This window comes from Epargyreus clarus, unplaced genomic scaffold (genome assembly GCF_041222505.1).
Source record: "Epargyreus clarus isolate Ecla_fem2 unplaced genomic scaffold, WU_Ecla_fem_2.2 ptg000014l, whole genome shotgun sequence".
Lineage (NCBI taxonomy): Eukaryota > Metazoa > Arthropoda > Insecta > Lepidoptera > Hesperiidae > Epargyreus > Epargyreus clarus.
The window spans coordinates 14,441,828-14,463,052 of record NW_027332222.1 but is presented as its reverse complement, the minus strand read 5'-3'; the positions used below and the strand labels follow the sequence as shown (position 1 = coordinate 14,463,052).

Here is a 21,225-nt window from a genome sequence, read left to right as displayed (position 1 = left end):
AACTTGATTTAGGACTTTCAGGACTATGGTTAGTAATTAGCAACATAGTTTTGATCTAAGTTTGAAAGGTGGTAGAATTGTATAGTTCGACCGGAAGAGTACCCATCACAGCCACATCTATTTCCAGCGAGAAGCATTTATGTATTTCGGTGGAAAGGTGTGGATGACGACTGACTTACATATGTGGAGACCATCTTAGTCCTCAGAAGCGTCAACGCATCTGTGAACGATTCAGGTGGAACCAATTTTTATATGCATAAGTTGGTGACAGTGACCACTTAAAGTATGGCGAGGACATACTGTATAGGAGTGTGCTATCTGATATAAAATTATAAATCTTTTTTTTTTGCAAATTACTTGCCTTCAAAATTAAAGAAATAAATACAAAGTACTATTTACATTTAAACCATTCTTCAATCAATTTAAATATAGGTACTTCACAAATTAAACACACAATGATTCTTACTTAATATTAAAAACGATACTTTGGTATCATATTATGATCGTAAAATATTATTTGGACTACATTTCTTTAACGCAATTCAATTATCTTCGCCCTTGATACCATAAAAGCCTGTGAATTATGGACTAGCCGTTACACGAATTTGTCACGGAATCTTTAATCTACATTTTTAGAAATATAATTTTGTAAAGTATACAGTGCATGCATTACTGGAATATGGTAACGCACTCTGTGCTTATTGATTTAATATGCAGCTCAGGCGTGGAAAGTTCTAAAATTTTTTTATGGTCGTCCCACCATTACAGTCCCACCGCTGGGCAGAATTAGAGGGGACTTAGGCAATCATAGTAGAACCCTTTGTGGTTCGACTCCGGCGGCACCACCGCCACACCTATTTCTACGTAATAACAGTAGTGTTAGGTGCTGCTGTGTTCCGGTTTTGAAGGGTGTGATAAGGGAGACAGACTTTTCCGAGGCGCTCCAGCTTAGTCCTCAAGAGTAGCGGTGCATCTGTGGCCGACCTCAGGTTGGAATATCTAATCCTATCTGGGGTTGATAACCACTAGGCTAATTTATTTATGGTATATAAAATTACTCGTATTCTATTGCGTAATTCATTCGGCAACCCGCGTGATGAAGCGGTCACCATACTGGTCTGACACGCAGGGTTGAATTGGACAAAAATTCATCATCAGATATTTAAATCTGATGATGAATTTTTGTTTCTGTTTTGGTACTGGATATTTGAGTATGTATCTATGTATGTGTCCACAGTACACAACACAGGAAATCTCTAGTTTTGTTAGTATGAATGAATAAAGCATTGTTATTATTTAATTATTTTATGAATTGGTATTACCTTAGAGCAATTAATTATTATTAGAATCTGTTGTTTGCGCAAATTTTGGGTGGGAATGTACGATGAAGTGTATTGAGTGCTTCCACCCCCGCCAATTGAGTGGAGTGGACGAGAGACGCTAAGAAAAGAACCCTTATCATGAATTTCAAATTATACCTTTATTATTTGTAGCAGTATCATCAACGTATTCTTACAATAAGGACGGTTCTTATTAAGCTTTTATTCAACTTGCTTTGTTATTCTGTATAAGGTACCTGCATTCTATTGCAAGATTTGAACCGTAAGGCTCAAATCTTGCAGCAGAATTATAAACCAGTTATTGCATACACATTTGGTTTATGAAATGCCTGATTGAATTAGTGACGCCATTTTTAATTCAATATGGCAGACCAATTATTTTTATACACACCACGTGACGAGCATCAAATGAAGTTATCTTTTAACGTATTTTTCGTAACGAAGAAAAGAAAAATACGAAAAACAAATAACGTTTTTAAAAAGCTTCTTTTTAGAAACCTTTTTCTCAAAATAAAAAAGGATTGAGACCATTTATGACGATGTTTATCTCCTCCATTAAAACATTAAAAATTTGAGGTTCGTACCTAAGGCTCGAAAGTTGGACTCTAGACTCTAAAGTGACCGTGAGGTAGGACTTTTATCTTATCTGGGTTGGTTACAGATATCCATGGGTGGCAATGATCAATTTACATCAAATGGACCGCATGCTCGTTTGTTAATTCAGTACAATAAAAAAATGTTGCCGACCAGTCCAGTAGTATAGTTCGCGCCAAACTGCTAGTCCGCTCTGAAGTTGCGAGTAGGTGTAGTCATACAGTTTGCTATGGAAACGCGATTCATTTCTATATTCAGACCGGACTAGCAGTTTTACGCGAACACTGTAATGAATAAAGAAAACCAGACAGATTCCAAAAACATTATTATTTCCAATTTGAAATAAAACAGCAATATTTTAGGCCGCGTTACAAACAAAAATAGTTAATGAACTCACAGTTACGGACCTCTATCATCCCAAAGCCAGACGGGACCCGCGCGACATATGTCAATTACGCGTGTTACCAACGACATTAGGGTGTACCCAAAAAATATATGTTTTTCGTACGTACGCAAATGCCAATGACCTATTTATAAGTTTCTATTATTAAATAATGCGATTTAACATTTATAAGAAAAACTATACAGCGAATTATTTTAAATCTTTGATAGAAATTATACAGAATGTCTGGTTACCGGTATCTTTTTTATAATATAGGTAGTAGCAGACGAGCATGCACTCCACCTAATGTTAAGTGGCTACTGCCGCCCATAGACATCTGTAATCAACCCCAGATAGGATTAGGTATTCTAATCTGAGGTTGGACACAGATGCGCGCTACCCCTGAGGACTAAGCTGGAACGCCTCGGAAAAGTCTGTATTCCTTACCACACAAACGTGCCTAAGAATGACATACATACATACATTTTGAAGGTGGTAGAACCCTTAGTGGTTTGATTCCGGCGGCACCACCGCCACACCTATTTCTACCTAATAACAGCAGTGTTAGGCGCTGCTGTGTTCCGGTTTGAAGGGTGTGATAAGGGAGACAGACTTTTCCGAGGCGTTCCAGTTTAGTCCTCAGGGGTAGCGGCGCATCTGTGGCCGACCTCAGGTAGGAATATCTTATCTTATCTGGGGCTGATAACAGATGTCCATGGGCGGCAGTAGCCACTTACCATCAGGTGGACTGCATGCTCGTCTGCTACTCTAATATTATATAAAAAAAAAAAAATTACATTGTACATACATACGGTATGTACATACTCTCGACGATCTGAAACCCCCGAAGGTAAATACTCGTATATGATTTTATCTGACACAAGACTTAGATATCTGTATATATAAAGTGTAGATAAAAATCCATTATTTACCATTTTTACCAAACACTAATAAATGGTTGCCATTTATATTTTTTATGTCACCGAAGTGCGAACATTCGTTTTAATTAACTAATAGTCCGCCGACCAGACAATGCATATGCGAAATAACCTCTTTTATATGGGAACTTAAAAAATGAATGAACATTGCACTATAAATAATGATTCCGGTATTCGATTTACTGATAGCCTAGTGGTTTAAAATTCTGATTAGTCCCCTGAGAGTTCAGAGTTCAGAGATTAGTTATAACTTGCTTTAAGGGTGAAAAAAATCATATTGATAAAACCACATAGGTTTTGTAGGCCTGTAAATTTAGTAAATGTTCTCAAAGTTTGATGTAAGTCTCAAAAAATGTGTAAAGTCTACCAATCCGGACTTGCCTATCGTGGTAAACTATTGTCTAAACCTTTTCTATTATGAAAGAAGCCTCATGCCCTGCAGTGGGACAGCAATGGATTAATAATAATGATGATAATTAATCGATTTTCGCCTATTAATAAATAATAATCAATCAATCCAATATTTTGCCTAGCAAAGATCGCAATTTGACCATTTCTGCCTACTCAAAATTTTCAAAATATTGTAAACATTCATCCTAAATCATAAACTAATCTATCAAATACAAACATATCATCCCTTCTTCCAGATTATCACTTTTAGATAATATTATCGAAAGGGGATCGAACCCCTAAGCGGATTAATATAATTATGTTGTATTATCATAGTCCTAAATAATCAAAATCAATTGAACTCACAGTTCGTAGGATGTTTCCGTTCAAGTGTATCCTACCTAGAGGCAATGGTCTAGTAAAGCTGTTTACTTAACATTTGGTAAGCACTTGTCATACAGTGTGGTGTAAGCGATGAAAATATATTTGTACTCTCTGCCTGCCTGGTTCTTCAAAATTTTACATCTTTAGGGTAGAGCTATTTGTAGCATTTCTTTGTTGGATGCAATGTATGGCAAATTTCGGAGGATACGCTAAGGCTACCGGTCTGGGTCCTTTTCCTTGAATAGCAGTTGTTAAAATTTGTTCAAACATCGTACAACGTTGTTAAGTTTACATGTAGTTGATCTTACGATGGACTGCAATTCTATTGCAGATTCAATACAAATGCTCATAGGCGAATGTGGACAACGGCCATTTACCACCACGTGGAGTGTGTATTTGTTTGCAATCGCTACTGAATTTTTATACAAGAAAAGGTTGTTTATATAGCCTTATACACGCTGTTTTATTTTTATTTGACCATTCCAATATCTTAACATTAAACATTTAGTAACTGCTCTCTGTTATATACTTTTTTATAGAACGTACATACAGACACACACCCAATTCGTATTTTAAAATCGAACACCAATTTTTTTATTAAAATAGCTGCTCGTTGCTAGCATGAGATCAGACAAGCGGCTAAAGCCTCGTTTCTCCAAGTTCGGTGTCTTCCTCATACTGTTTACTTGAGACTATTTCATTAATCTACTTTCCTTGTAACGGATGTTATAAATGAATAAAACATTACTTGATTATTGTGCAAACAAATCTGTTTATTTCGATTAGATTCCGATAGTATTTGATTTATTGTCGTCAGAAGAGGTGCAGGGGAAGCAAATCAAACTATTTATGTATTTGAAATATAATATTCTTATCTTTGAAATATAATTTGTCTTTGAAATATAAGTGATGATTAATTTCCAATACACATATTTTTTAAAGTCTGGGGTGTCTGGGATTTGATCCCCAAAATGAGTAATCCGCAATAAAAAATCCAAATTAGGATTAATATCTTACAAGATTTTTAGCAAAAAGTATTAAGTGTGTGTTTTTCCAGTCTTAATTTTTTTTTTATTATCAGTAAATGTTTGCACGACATTATAAAAAATATTATATTTTTTTAATTCGAAAAATAATAAAGGGCCTCCACTCTTTAATTGCCGCAATTCCAAACTTCTAAAATCGGCCCTGATATTATTGCTCCTAATAATAAGCAGTAAACAAATGAATTAGACTCGTATCGCAAACTAATGAACCCTGAATCGAAACAATTGATCTATTTGAAAGCTATTAAGACTTCTTTATAACTTATTATTTTGTCCGCAGAAGGTCGAACCAGTGGCAGCCATGACGACAGACAACGCATTCAATTCTCAACGGTAAGTCTTTATATGTTATCATTTTTGTATCAACTTTTCTTATAAAGTAAAGAATCTGCAATCGAAGATAAAATTTTAAAAAGATGGGACAATAACGGTAATAAAGTTGTTTTATAACATTGAAGTAACGAACACGCAGTCCACTTGAAGGTAAGTGGTCGCTGCCGTCAATGGGTATAAGTAATCAGCTCCATATAGGACAGAAGATGTACCTTCAATTCGAAGCCGAATCACAAAGGTCTTATTTTTTATATTATGGAAGTATCAGGCGATCATGCAGTCCACCTGATGATAAGTAGTTACTGCCACCCATGGACATCTGTAATCAACCTCAGATAGGATTAGATTACCACTTTAGGTTGGCCACAGATGCGCCTCTATCCTTGAGGACTAAGCTGGAATGCCTCGGAATAATATGTCAAGGTAGACACCACACCCTTCAAACCAGAACACAGCAGCGCTTAACACTACTGTAATATAAAAAAATTAAGCAGAAAGGTGTGGAAGTAGTAACGCTGCCACACAAAGTCTGCCTTCCTAGCTCCAAATATTACTAATAACTTCAAATATAACTCGCTAGACGTCCACTTAGGTTTCGTGGACGGTGTAATCCAGAATAGCAAAGCGGGTCTAGTTATTTATTGAGTGATCCGTTCGTAAACCACTTAACAGTGATTAGATAGCGTTCTTATCTAGCCAAAGTTCTGTCACTATCATAAATAGGTATTATGCACTTATTTAATATACTTTGTTGTTTCATTATTGTAATTTTCTTTTGTATTTATTATATGAAGGAAAGAACGTTTTGTGGTTTGACTCTCAAGGCACTATCGTCACATTTTTGTCTAATTGGTAACAGCAATGTTAAGCACTACTGTTTGTTCTGTATTGAATGCTGTGAAGTTATTAAGTAGTCCTCAGGGTTAACAAAGCGTATGTAAGAGGCTAATTCTGTGTTTTTGTATGGTTGATTAAGGATATCATTGGGTGGCTGCTTGCTACTTCCATCAAGTAACCAGCATACTTGTTTGCTACTTCCTTAATATAAAAATGGGCTATACCGGTATATAGGTGAGTTAAGTCGTTAAAAATTAAAAGTCCATCGAGAACTCTACAGGTAATGTACGCTTATTAGTATTTTTTAAGTGAATTGTTCTAAAAATGTCGATAACTTCCGAAGATAATTATTAAGACCAACTAATTAGCTTTTATTTTGTGAAGGCGAAAACTTAGCAGGCGTTATTCAGAACAATTATTATAAATGCGAAAGTGGGTTTGTTCGTTTGTTACACTTTTACGTCAACTACATACCCGATTGTTATCAAAATTTTGTGCGCACGTTGTCAGGTTCAGAAAAGGGCATAGGGCATTAGCCGGAAAAAACGTACCGTTTCCGAGGGAGAAATAAAATCTCTGATCGCGAGCGAAACTGGGGGTAAAATCTAGTATATTATATAAGTTAAGAAATACAACAACATATTGGATATTAATCACTTTATTAGAATTACTTAGGTATTATATCTACGTTCATTGTACGAATTGTAAACACTTGAATTCTATTTTAAGCATAAAACTGTCTATGAGCTGTCTTTATTATCTTTAATGAAACTCTGATATGAAAGTGATTAGATTTCTTCTGAAAATCGATAAGTTTGATGGATGTGAGCGGGAAAATAGTAACAGACTTACACCACATTTCACCATATAAATGGAAAATATGAATATTAAAAAAGGTTTTTTTTTCAGTCATCTACGTCAGTAGGATAATATATCTATGGTGTGTGTAAAAATGGTCCGTCATATTGAATTTAGAGTGCCGTCATTAATGTAATCATGCGTAGTCACTTAAACAAAAGTTTTCGGCAATATTTCAGCTCAATTGGATTCAAAATTTGCTTGCGAAATTGCCATCACATACAAACTAAGCGACTTATTTTTTTTACTAGATTATGGAAGGTAATGTTTTTCGAACCTTACCCTCCATGAATTGCATGAATATATGTCTGATTCTTTCACATACAGAAACAGACTCGGCAGTATTGTACAGAAGTCGAACTACAAAGGCTTAACCCTTAAATATCTTCCAGGGTCTTCAAGAAGACATCACCAAACAACAAGCTGACGCTGTACCTGGCGTCACGTGACCTGGTGGTGGAGAGCGGTTACATTGACAGGATCCAAGGCGTGCTGCACGTGGACCCAGAGCACCTGGAGAACAAGAAGCTGTTTGGACAAGTCACTTTGACCTTCAGGTAAGAGATCCAAGTCTATCAGTCCTATAGAACCTTTCATCCTTTGACTCAGTTTATGGTTGGGTTATCTCCAAAAGGACGGTGCTTGATGGAGTTTTAATTATTTTAGCCGGTTTGAGAAAAAGTATGACACTGAATTTTTACAACATCGACATCTTAAATGGACAGTAGACACCATAAAGTTGGCTAGTAATTAAATAAGCCAAAAAGTATACTTAACTTCTATCATGCGTACATAATCGTAATCTGAGACATTATTTTTAAATGAAGATTTCCTTAGATTTATTTTACTATTCCGTGGTCAAATGATAAAAGCAGAAACTCTACAACTCCTCTCTGTCTGATGCTTTAGCATAAGGTCATTTGGTGTATTTACTTATGTAGATATGAAACACTTTATAACAATGTATTGATATTAAGAAAACATACATACGGTGTCTTTCCATAGCGAGCGAGGTATAAAAAAATGTGAGCCGTCACGGGACGCCTGGCATATCTAAAACATCGACATTATTTTGTAAAAGTAATATGCAGAAAAGAACATATTGTGATAGGAACTAAATATGTCATAATGATAAAATAAAATATTACGATTTTTTTCCAGATAACGATGACTATTTATTGAATTCGATTGCGCATGGCGACTCGTCGCCACACCGTACACACTACTGCATATAGACTGTATATATATACCATCGTATAGCGTGGCGACGCGTCGCCACGGCATGCGTCGCCACGCCAGAAATCGGTTTTACGTGCGGCTATAGATGTTTCACAATCAAAATAAATCGCATAAAAGCAGGGTCATCGGTTGCAAAAAAAGAAAGTAGGTAACCTTCGTTGTGTAGTAATAAAAATAAAATTAATAAGTCATTATTTACTTTAAACGCCAAAGAATTCTGGAACAACGAACAATATACTAAAAAGCTCGTCTAAAACCTTTAAGGCTTTAATCAACATCAAATGTAGCCTGCGTTTATCGATCGATTGAACAATGCCAGCTGAAATAGGCGTACCAAATTGCAAATTGGACATTTCAATGCGCCACCACGAGCTAAACGTAACGGTTTACAATGCATATGTATCCATGCATATGCTGTGTAAATAAAGGAGCACGTGTATGTAAAATGAAATGTATTTTGTAAAGCGTCTGTTCAGTTGAACCCTTTAGGGGTTGGTTTTTTTTCAAAGTTTTCGTTTTCGCATTTATGAACGTTTAAAGAACAGAGTTACTTCGCTTTTAAAAGTACTCCAAAAATTTTAATTTTTGCATTTTTTTTTAGTTTCTTACATTTATTTTGTAGCAATGTTTACTTGGCAATGTTTACGTAGGCATAGGAGAATCGGGAAAAAAATTGCTTACTTCCACTGACAAGAAGGTTCCTCACCTTCGAAAGTTAAAAATTGGCCAAGCACGAGTCGAACTCGCACACAGAGGGTTCCGTAACACTGAATTTAGTTTTTGCTTAAAGTATTTATTATTTTAGCAGCCATACGAGTAAAATTAAATGTATTGTGAATATTTGAACGATCTAAATATTACGGCTCAATAACAAATGGGTTAAATATTACCCCCAATTTATTTTCGACTTTTTTATATTTAGTGTTTTTTGTTATAGCGGCCACCATTATACATACATACATACTCTGTAAAGATTTCAAGCGTCTTTTAGGAGATAGAGGCCCGTGACAGATAGACAGCGAAATCTTCCGATCTTCAGGATTCCGTTTTGTACACGCTTTATATTAGTTACCTTTTGGGAACGGAACCCTAAAAAGTCTAACAATTACTTTTAACATTTGAATCGCCTTCAAAAGCAATAGTGTTCCTGCAAGTTAACATAAAACTGTATACCTTCGAACCACAAGCTCAAATTGAACGCGAATATGCAAATGGCGTTCGTAGCTAACGAAAATACGGCTATTTCAGAGTAACGTGCAACTGCGCTGTTTATTCTCTTTGCGATTTCTGGTTTTATTTTGAATTCGTCCCAGTAAGCAATTGGATATTGCTTTGAAAGAACCCTTACATAGGAATCCTATGTACCTTTAAATTTTCGATTATGTATGTACGGTAATACCTCGACTTACGTTAGCTCGATTTACGCGAACCCGACTTACGCGATTTTAAAACTATTTTCAACTCATCGATTTGTTATTTATTTTAGGATCATGTAACTCTCCATGATCGAGTATAAGCTGTCTTACACTATTGCTCAATTAATACTTGTTGCGACTGATCTTAAGAAACAAACCATGAGATGTTATCCAAATGCGAAATCATACTCTGACTTACGCGAATTCGACTTACGCGGTTAACGCTCAGTCCCGATCGCATACATTCGAGATATTGGTGTATAAGAAATGTTCATATACTTTAACGATGACAGAAAACCGTAGTGATTCTCTTTGGGATTTCTGGTATTATTGTAAGTTTGTCTATACTAATATTATAAGGAGTAAAACTTTGTTTGTTTGTTTGATTGTAATGAATAGGCTCAAAAACTAGTGGACCGATTTTAAAAATTCTTTCACCATTCGAAAGCTACATTATCCACGAATAACATAGGCTACATTTTACATGAAATATATTTGATAAATAGATGAGGCGGTACAAAGTTTTCCGGGTCGGCTAGTGTCACATAAAGGCCATTGGCTAGTGCTTTGATATTCAGCCTTTTGCCATAGGAATCCTATGGTATAAATCCTAAGAATTTATAAGGTGTTTGTAAAAAAGTGTGAAGTCAATTATCTCGTGAATTCTCCTTAAATTATATATCCTCAGTATTTTGACCAAAAGCCAATTAAAACTCTTAAAAGACTCATAACAATATGTGGAGAAGTTGCCCAAAATACATCGCGTATACGAAAGCGTGTTCGTTTACTTTTTCTATGTGCATATGGAATTCCAATATTAAGTATATTGGAATTCCAGAATTTACCATTTGATTTTTAAATAAAATGACTCATGTTAGATTTTCATGAAAATATCTACAGCTATTGTAGAGCGGCCGGCAATATTCGATGCAATACAATACGGATATGCGTAGTAAAATTCCGACCCCAATAAATATAATTTTTCGCATATTTATAGTACATCTATCATATATTGGACCCTGAGTATATTGGGAATAAGGGGAAAATTGGGGATTGATGACATCGTTTAACGCTGCATACTATTTACGCCCGTTTTTAATAATCAATCTCTCCAATGTTTTGTATCCAAAGATCGACATTTGACGATTTCTTCATACATTGTCAAATTTCAATCTTTGATAGGTAAAGATTGGATAGTTTGATTATTAATAAGGAGCGTTAATAAACAGAACCGGGGTCTCTTACCTGAAATAAATATTTGCGATATTATTTAACGCAATATTTTTTTATTAAATTTCTCTTTCTTAATGAGGTGTGAAGCATACTTCGCCGCCCTACTTTTGGAATGTAAGCCTGAAAGCCTATGTATAAATCGGTACTGCAGTAATCCTCTCGTAATTTCGTATAACATCTATAATCGACCACAACCAAGGGACCACAAGCAAATAATAGGTCGTGGTGTCTTCACTTGACCCTAATATTCAATTTATCCAGTCCAATATCCAACAAAGGATTTTTTCATCTGTAAATGTATATGCTACAACCTAAACGAACCTCACCTAGGCAAACTTCGATGTTCCCTAAAATGTTCCTTGAGTGGTAATATATCACCGGTAAATTAATAAACTAGGTATTTCTATTTTTAACAAAGGCGTTTAGTAAAACTAGAAACTAGCTATAACTAAGGAAAATGCGTTATAACTAAAAACGGGTTTTAACTGTAACAACAGTGGAAAATAAGTAAGTGTAATAACAGTGGAATGTTCCTGGACAAACAGATTACAAAGAATACCAGTACATACCAACATAGATAAATAATTGGCAGAGACTTTCATTTATTTGTAGACGCCGGAGAATGCGGCGAGGGTCTAAGCCCAAGCCCAAAATCTTCTTAGAAAACGATAAATTACTCAGATAAATAAATTCTTTGTGATATAGAACGTCTGTCAAACACATCCACAGTAACAAAGTATTCTCAAACTGTAACGTATGTCCATAAATAACGTTACAACGTGATTTTTGTAAAATATGTCCGGTTGTTTGAAAATGTTTCTCAAACTGACAAAACTTGAGTGAGAATATTTAATTGTCAGTAACGGTGCAGCTTTGGATAATTTACGCGAAATTTCCTTTCGACGCATTTTGTGGATTCGATAAAATTCTCGTAATTTTAGTGGACATTTCCGGTGAATCTGAATTCCGTTTCGACGCATTCTATTTAGTAAAATTCTCATAACTTGAATATTTCCGAAAAGTCGAAATAAATATTTTTCGAAATCTGTACAAATATTAATTTACTTACTATTGAAAGCTTATTTTGATTTTTTTACAAAAAATAAACTAGCATAGGTACTCTTTTTTTCTTCTAGAGGCGGAAAATACCTATATTATAAACAACTATATACCACTTTAAGATATATCATTCCCACAATTTAGACTTATTTATTTATTTATTTATTGGGGAAACAAACAATTCATGCTATATAACATAGTTAAATGGTTCAGAGACACAAACAGAAGAATAAACAGTTTCCACTATTAAATTTCACAATAAGTTAAAAAGCAAAATGAACATGAAGTACCACAATGAAGAGGGAGAGAAACACATACATTAAAAAAATTATAAAATAAAAAAAATATATATCTATAAAATGATGTAAAAATCTATTTAAGTTCTCGTATTATTTGTCGTACACTCCTCCTGTAGATACCTAGCGAATTACATAAAGGATCGACGCTTTGAATGTGCTTGTTGTAGTAATTACATGACCGAAATAAAAAAGTATTGCTGGTATACTTAGTTCTACTAAGAGGAGTGTAGAACAACGCTCTACATCGAGAGTTAATTCTGGGGCAACTAAAATTAATTTACTTATTTACTTATCCAATAATTTATATATTTTAAAGTCTGTCAAACCACTTGGGTTGTAAACTGCCAAAGAATGAGTCATACACCGTTTTTACTAGTAGTATTTGTTTTATAATATCGGCGTAGCAGACAAGCATGCAGTCCACCTGATGGTAAGTGGCTACTGCCCATGGATACCTGGAATCAACTCGAGATAGGATTAGATATTCCTACCTGAGGTGAGCCACAGATGCACCGCTACCCCTGAGGACAACGCTGGAGCGCCTCGGAAAAGTATGTGTCCCTTACCACACCCTTTACACCAGAAGACAGCAGCGCTTAACACTGCTGTTATGAGGCAGAAATAGGTGTAGCGGTGGCGCCGCTTGAGTCGAACCACAAAGGGTTCCTTCAGTATATCAATGCTTAAATACATACTCGAAAAACATTACCTTCCGCAGTGTGATAAAAGTACGTTAATTTGAAAAACATTCTTAAAGAGGGTCTTGTTACAGCGAAGGTCACTTAGGGCTGTTTCTCGTTTCAGCGATGATTCAATTTAATTTACGTCTCCTTAAGTACTTGGGACAATTTCTCTTCATCTCACTTTATTATATCTTGATGGTTAAATCCATTAGGAATTTATCATCCTTGCGGCATTTCTGGCCTGGTTTTTAAATGGTATTCATTATTTTCTTATTTCATATTTGCATAAGATAGAATAAAACGCTGCTGTTAAATACCTTGATGATGTGGCAAGGCAGTAATCGCTTTGAAGGTAGATAGAACAGTGTGGTTTGACTCCGGCGGCACCACCGCCACGCCTATTTCTTGGTAATAACAGCAGTGTTAAGCGCTGCTGTATTCTGGTTTGAAGGGTATGTGACTCATGCTTTTCCGAGGCTCCCCTGAGTCCTCAGTGGTAACGGCGCATTGTGACCGACCTCAGGTAGGAATCTAACCTTACCTGAGGTGGATTATAGATTTCTATGAGCGGCAGATGGACTACATGTTCGTCTACTCTTAGATTATAAAAAAATTCGCACCGAGTGTCGAACTCAAAATTCCAATTCTACTCAGGAATAATGAGGTGGTTTCAATCTTTTTTATGTTCCGTTTACCGTTACAACCTCAACTTGGAGAGGTCTAGGTATATTAGGTTCTTGTCCCTGTAGTCGGGGACTCCCGCCCGATCGGGGCTTCGCGCTTGGAGGACTCCGGTTGCGTTCCGTCGGAGATCCCGGAGTTCTCCAACAAGCGTTGAGGATGGCCACCGGGGGGGTTTTAGTGCGGTAAAAATCCCACATAACCCGGCGTCGCTCCCACATCGTCGGGTACCTTTTGAAGGTTTCCCCCTCCTTAGGAAAAAAGTTATTCTATTCTTTATATCCTTTGCGTCTTCAATCTCGTAAAATTCGTCTACACATAAACTTTTGTATAATTTAAGTACCTTTAACTTTAGACTCATGACATCAAGGTGACGTGACCCCTCTTACAGCGATGATTCAATTTACTTAACAGCCTCTCTGAGATTGAGACAGACGATATCTCGTCACTTTTATAGTACCTATCCTAAGCACAGTTCATTACAACTAGATCTAATTTTAAGTTCAACTTATAAGTGTAATAAGTATGTGTTCAGTACACCTTGTTTCGCGAATAATTGGAAACCAAATAGCGGCTTTTCTGTACTCTTTTTATAATGTGTGAATGAGATAAATATAGAAATGCTTTTTCAACGTAAATAATCTGCCACCAATTTGCAAATTTGTTTATTTATGTATCTTTTAGATAAGAAACGGCCAATTTCATGACATATCGGTCACTTTGAAATACATTATTTATAGAATCAAGTTAGATATTTATGCAGTTTTCCGCTATATAGGGAAAAAACACATTTTGTATACACATAGGCCAATGCGTTCGGTTGGAAGGGGCCCCTGAGGACTATAACACCTCAGAAAAGTATGCCTCCCTTACCACTCTCTTAAAACCAGAACACAGCAACGCTTACCACTGCCGTTGTTAGGCAGGTATAGGTGTAGTGGTAGTGCCACCGGAGTCGAACCATCTAGGGTCCAACCATCATCAAATGTATATTGTATGCATACGAAGTCACAAGGATACATTTAAAATGTTAGGTAGATATATTTTACGTCTAGTCTACAGAATCGCAACAATAAAACCTAGTCATAAACAATAATAAAGCTGAATTTAGTGGGCAATACAATATCCATTAGGCATCATAAAACACGTTTAGCCGCGAAATTAATACAAATGGCACCAATTTAGTGAAACATTCAGCTTCATTTATGACTTTCGGGCCAGAGATGACCTGCGTGAATATAAAATTAAGAGTATTTGAGTATCCTAATTTTGTTATATTTTTATGTACTTTAATAAAATGTTGAGTATCTCAATATCTATGTATATGCAATTCGAAATGAACACTAAGTTCTTTGTCGATTTGTTTTTATGTGAGCCCCAAATCAAAGGATTAATCTGAAATTTTGTAGACATGTTTAGATGACTGTCTGTGCAAGTTCAATATGGCGGTCGTTCCAAGATGATGGACGAATCTTTTATTATGCACCCCCACGATATTAGTATCAAATAAAAGGAGTTTCTAAGAAAAATACCAAAAAGAGACGTTACGATAAAAAAAAAACGCTTTTAATACATTTTTAAATCCTGGAAGCTACCATGTGAGTACCTTGTTCCCTTTAAATATTAGAAATAAATTCTCACGTTTTCGAAAAGTTTAGAGCCAAAGCCAAAAAAATGGTTCACAAAAAAAATCGGCGCAAAAATCATACTAACGAAGTTTTGTTAAAATTTCTAGAATTTGGTACATATTGAGTCACAAATGCCTAGACATACATACATACTACATAACAACATTCGATAGCAACATAATCTATCCTTGAGCCGAAATTGGTACTACACTTCAAGAAGTCACCAATTTAATGGCTAATAGTAAAGATATGGCTTCTGGTCATAAAATCCATTGTCTAGACCACTTAAACGATGCATTGCAGACTGCCCAAATTACTGAGAAGTGCTAGGAATAGTAATGGCAGATTCAACTAGAATTACAACTAGAAGTCTCCAGGGAGTGGACGCTCGTAGAATAAAAATGCGACAATCATGTTTAGTGGCTGTGATTTTGACACTATCATAATACAATAATTGATTCGAATATAATTCGCGAAGCGATCTTTTATTTATCGACGAAAAAAGCATAACGTTGAATTTTAGTCGTATTATAATTAAACAAAAAAATATACAAGCTTTGGATTTCTTTCAAATAGTAAACCTTTTCGTAAGAGTACTATAAAGTGTGCCCTTAAATTGACTATTACTAAGTGAAACTAGAAAATGCTTGATTTAAAATTATTCAATTTCAAATACATATTGAATGCCCATAGTCGTGGATGGCAAGATACGCTACACTTTGACATTTTCTTAATTAACTAATAATTTTGTTATTGATCAGTCCCAAGCTGTTTTATCATTAATATAATCAGAAATTTTATAATAAGCTTTACGACTAAGTTTGCTTTTGATAATAACTTTAAATTTATTAATTGACAAATTTCTGATTTTGATAGGCAGTTTATTATAAAAACGTATACATTGACCCACAAAAGAATTACTTATTTTGTGGAGACGAGTAACATGTGTAGAAAGGTTATGTTTGTTCCTTGTATTTACATTATGCGTGTCACACCGTTTTACAAATTTATCAATATTTTTCCTTACAAAAATTAGGTTTTCATATATGTATGAAATTTGAAAGTATGAAAATCAGTACTTAAGTTATTTCATATTGGTACATAATCTGTTTCAACGTATATTTGTTTATCTATATACAGTTCTCTCCTAAATTGTTAAAAAAATGTTACGTGTTGAATTATTTATTTCCCAAAAGTTAAATACGAACATTCCATAAAAACCACGGACAAAATCACAAGTACAAGCACTAAGAGAAATAACTAAAGCACAGTACACACAATAATACCGTTTCAAAAGCTCAGCTTCGACCTCAAATAGTTAAGCCGAGCTTTAAAAAGCGCAGCACGTGGAAGCCATTACATTTTAAAGTTCCACGAACGTTATTACGAACATGGCTATCTTAAAACGCTTTTACTGAGCATCAAAATGTTAACAAGAAAAGCTCGTGTAAAATCCTAAAGGGTTTTCTCTATTTAGAAGTAACATTCTATCGTTAAACGTAACAAGAAGTAATAAAAGTCGAAGTTATAATCGTTAAATTTTATAGTCTAAGATAATACAATAAAAATTAAATAGCGTTTTCTATATTTATAATAATGCTGTTGAAAATCAGTCTCTCATTAAGGGAAACGTGGTAAGAATCCCAGGCACGGCCGCACCTCTAAATTTTCGTGTTAATAATGTATTATCAATTGCTGCAACGGTGAAGGAAAACATCGTGAGGAAACCTACACTCCTAACAATTCTTTTAAAAGTTCTTAAAGGTGTGAAAAGTCTACCAATCACTTGGACAATCGCCTAAACCGCTCTGAAAGGGAACCAGACGTACCCATCACTTGACCATATTTTTTATAATATTAGAATAGCAGACGAGCATGCAGTCCACCTGATGGTAAGTGGCTACTGCCACCCATGGACATCTGTAATCAACCCCAGATAAGAAAAGATTCCTGCTAGAAGAAGACCACGCGCCGCTACCCCTGAAGACTAAGTTGGAATGCTTCGAAAATATGTCTCCCTTACCATATATAATTATGATTTCGTCTAACACGCCACGTTGATCTCTTATAAATGGGGCCTAAAGCGTAGAATTCTCATCATGTCAAATTTTACGAAGCTAGATTAGAATGAAAAAGATGAAGAGAAGTTGGGTATGTACCTAACATATCAACTTTGTGAAACAGACCCACAATCAGGCAAGTTTGCCAGCAGAATGCGCAAGGCAACATGAGCTACGGCAATAAACTCAAATGAATTTGCTCAAGACTTGCAGAGTTCGACGGAACTTTGTTCAGGTCGTTAAAAGAGCACGTGTGGAACAAAAGACATGAAGAACGCTTAGTGGAATTTAAGATGGAGCAGTAAATGCGGTTATGTGTGGTAGAATTCCACATCGTTCTTCTGTAACTAAATTGCTTTCAATTTCTGTCTTATAAAAGTAGTTTAAGGCTTCTGTGGTTTCTTTTATTTGATAGAAGGAAGGGAAATGTTAAAAGTGATAGAAATTTGTGATACGACTCCGCAAGGGTATCTATGCATCTGTGGCCGACCTGATACATTACTCTTCAAGACAGGTCCAGATCTTTTCCAGACAAGAAGGTCAGGAGTAGCCTCCACTAGTTTACTGCATTTATTAATCCTGGAAAATTACCAGCATGTTGAAAATCTTTTCCCAAAGATAGCATAGCAGAATGATACTGATAATGTTTAAATTTATTTTGTTATCTACCATGGTTATTAAAATTCTTCGTTTGATATTACTAATACACATTTCACTCAACACCAAAATTTCGACACGCTTACTTGACCAATAAAACATTTATATCCCAAAATTTATCTCATCAATATAATCTTCGATTTTCGGTAAAATAAATCACGCTAGAAAATTGGTGGCAATCTCAAAACTACTACAGATCTTTAATGTTTTATGGCAACGTATTTCGATTATTTCCCGTGACGGTCAGTAGTCGTAAATGTTGAAGATTTATTTTCGGCTTCATAAACATTTATAGGATATGGATTTATTTATGAGGATCCAAAGTCGGTACTAGCGGACATTCGGCTATTAGGGGTGGTAAAGATTTGACCGTTATGGGTCATGTTTTGGCACTATTGCCGAATGATCATGAATCCATCCACAAGGATAGTCGGCGAGAACACATTATTTTTTCATAATTAGTACGGACGTCCTCTGAGAGTGGGACGGGTTTGAGTTTTTGTAGACCGCGCTGGCCATGTGTGTTGAATTTACACGCCTTTAAACTCTCGGGGGTAGATTACTCACGATGTTTTCTTCTCTATTTGGCAAGTGGCAATTAATTTCAAAACGTCAAATAACTTAACAAAAGATAGATGATTAGGATTCAAACCTCGGACCCCTCGATCGAGAGGGGTAGATTCAAGCCGCTAGGCTAACACTGTACACATATCAAGAATATTTAACATAAGAATAGGAAATTAAGCAATCATCTAAGTATAATAGAAGCGCATATATACGCCAAAGTCCAGCGGTTTATTTGGACTCGTAACTGATCTACAACATCATAAGCGTTCCAAAGTTGAAAGAATGATCACCAGTGGAAAATTATTTAGCGTGTTTCCATACTTTTGAGGGTACGTTAAGCCATTTAATCTTGTGATTATTAAAAAGGTAGAAGGTAACTTATTTAATAGTTTATGTCGTTTGACAACCTATTAATTATAACACAATTTTCCTTGCCTTAATTTGCGACTGGATTTAGACATCAATGGTGGACAAACCCACTTATATAATTCAATTTCAACCTTAAAAGTATCAACAAAGGGTATAGTAACCTTTATAGGAACATCTGCAATCAATTTATGTTATTTCTATGTAAAAGCTAGAACGTATTCGCAACTTACCTGTACCGTACCCATCGAATTGAATTCAGAAATCTATACGCAGAAATATTCTATTCCTTCGCCCATATAGAGAGAAACATCTCCATTTATATCCGTAACTCAAATATATCAAATTGCATAGAATGCTGCCGAAGTAAATTCTGCTACATAACATCCAATTTTCTGAGAACATCGATATCGGATGTCATGTTCTATTAAGAATACGTTTCTAATAAAAGTATAAACCAGTATAGAGTATATTTCTGATAAAAGTACTTAAATATTATTGAAACTAATAATTATCGAATACTTTAAAATATGAAATAGTTTGCAATTGTACAATATGTCATTGAACGCTGTTTTCTTAACTAATTTTTGTAAACGTAAAAAGAAATTTGAAATTTCTCTTAATACTTTTCTTGGAAAGTTATAAATGGATTTTGACGTAGTGAATGTTACGTAACTTATAATACCTTCATTTAGGTTGGGTTAAGTTAGGGCTCGAGATGTCGTGTGTACGTTCCGCATGTTCATCTCATGAGGAATATCACTGAGAGAGGCCCCTCCCTCCCGGGACGTGGCTGGCGTTAACATCAGCGACCGACGTTGCCGGGTCGCGAATGTAATGCTAACGCTTCTCGCGACCCGGCGTCGAGCGTCCAGAGGAACGCCGCGGAGTTTTACTCGGTAAGAGTCCGACATATCCCTTTCCGTTCGTTCCCCCGGGCGGAAGGGAATCCATGACGATTTCTCCGCGTTAAAAAAAAAGGTTGGGTTAAGTTAGCGTCTACAATTTTGTTATCACATAATTACCTTATACTGAGTATGTTATTTTAGGTATTTTCCATTGATAATCTTATATAACGTGTGGGGTAAATGACTTTACTGGGTAAATTAACACAATTTTATGTTTGTTATCAGATATGGTCGTGAAGATGAAGAGGTCATGGGGCTTAAGTTTTGCAATGAGGCCATCATGAGCATCGCGCAAGTGTGGCCGGTACACTGCAACCACGAGCGGGAGCCTAACACCCCACTGCAGGTATGGTAAAATTTGTACCCTTTTTTAAATTAGTAGGATTACATGAAAATTCGTTGAAAGGAAAGACGTCGACGGTAAGCTGAACTCGAAGCTTTATAAATCTACGGTACTGAGATTTAAATGTATGATCAAATTGAAACCCAAGAATCCGATCTAAAAATTTGGATGTTAGAAACCCAGCGTTTTTAGAGCATTGCTACATTTGAAAATTATGCAATATTTGAACCCTATGTTTTAATTTATATCTATTATACAAACATAGAGCGTGTCAGGCGCGTGGCGAGGCAAGCATATTTATACTATGTGCTATATTTATGTATTGTCTAGTGACGTATTTATCTACCGTAACACAGCCTTACGGACACGCCTTTCCTATCAAAATATTGTAGAGAATATGATTTTGTCTGCCACGGCCCGCGCCTGACACCTTATCCACTGTATCTTAACTAATGTTATAAATGCGAATGTTGGTTTGTTTGTTTCACTTTCACGCCTTAACCACATAGCCGTTTGTCATGATATTTGGTACAGAAATTGTCAGGTGTTCAGAAATGGACATAGGGTACCTTTAATACCAAAAAAAGTATCATTCCCTAGGCATAGGTAACCCTCTGTCTGCGAGCGAATCCGCGGGTAAAATCTAGTGTATATAAACATGCCCTTATTATTTTCCTAGTCTATGGTTTGCACGAAGTAAATCTCGTGGGACCACAGATGTCTAGTATTCATAGAATTTTTCGTCGAAAAAGATTGTGTTGGTCATTCACTTAATTTATACACTAACGAGATTCTGGCATCATAAAAGGAAAAATTATGAGTCAATTTGAAATAGTACCCATTTTTTGGAAATAACAAAATTTTGTGCTAATGTAATTTTTGAGTATCAAGTAACCACGGTTGTTACAATGTAGGTTACATTTTCGTTTGCTATTTAAACTATCCAGTTTTTTTTTATTTCCAAAATATAACTTTTCTGAAGGTA

At 35.5% G+C, this 21,225-nt stretch overlaps 1 protein-coding gene across 1 annotated transcript in view; it reads left to right on the top strand.

Moving 5' to 3' along the window:
- The window catches only part of LOC140746960 (arrestin homolog), a 77,757-nt gene that overhangs the window by 28,534 nt on the left and 27,998 nt on the right, over nucleotides 1–21,225 (top strand). The window contains exons 2-4 of the mRNA XM_073079156.1: nucleotides 5,355–5,407; nucleotides 7,495–7,659; nucleotides 20,123–20,243. Of these exons, the coding sequence (XP_072935257.1) occupies nucleotides 5,376–5,407; nucleotides 7,495–7,659; nucleotides 20,123–20,243 (318 nt within the window). The 5' untranslated portion in view covers nucleotides 5,355–5,375. The remainder of the gene's footprint in view (nucleotides 1–5,354; nucleotides 5,408–7,494; nucleotides 7,660–20,122; nucleotides 20,244–21,225) is intronic.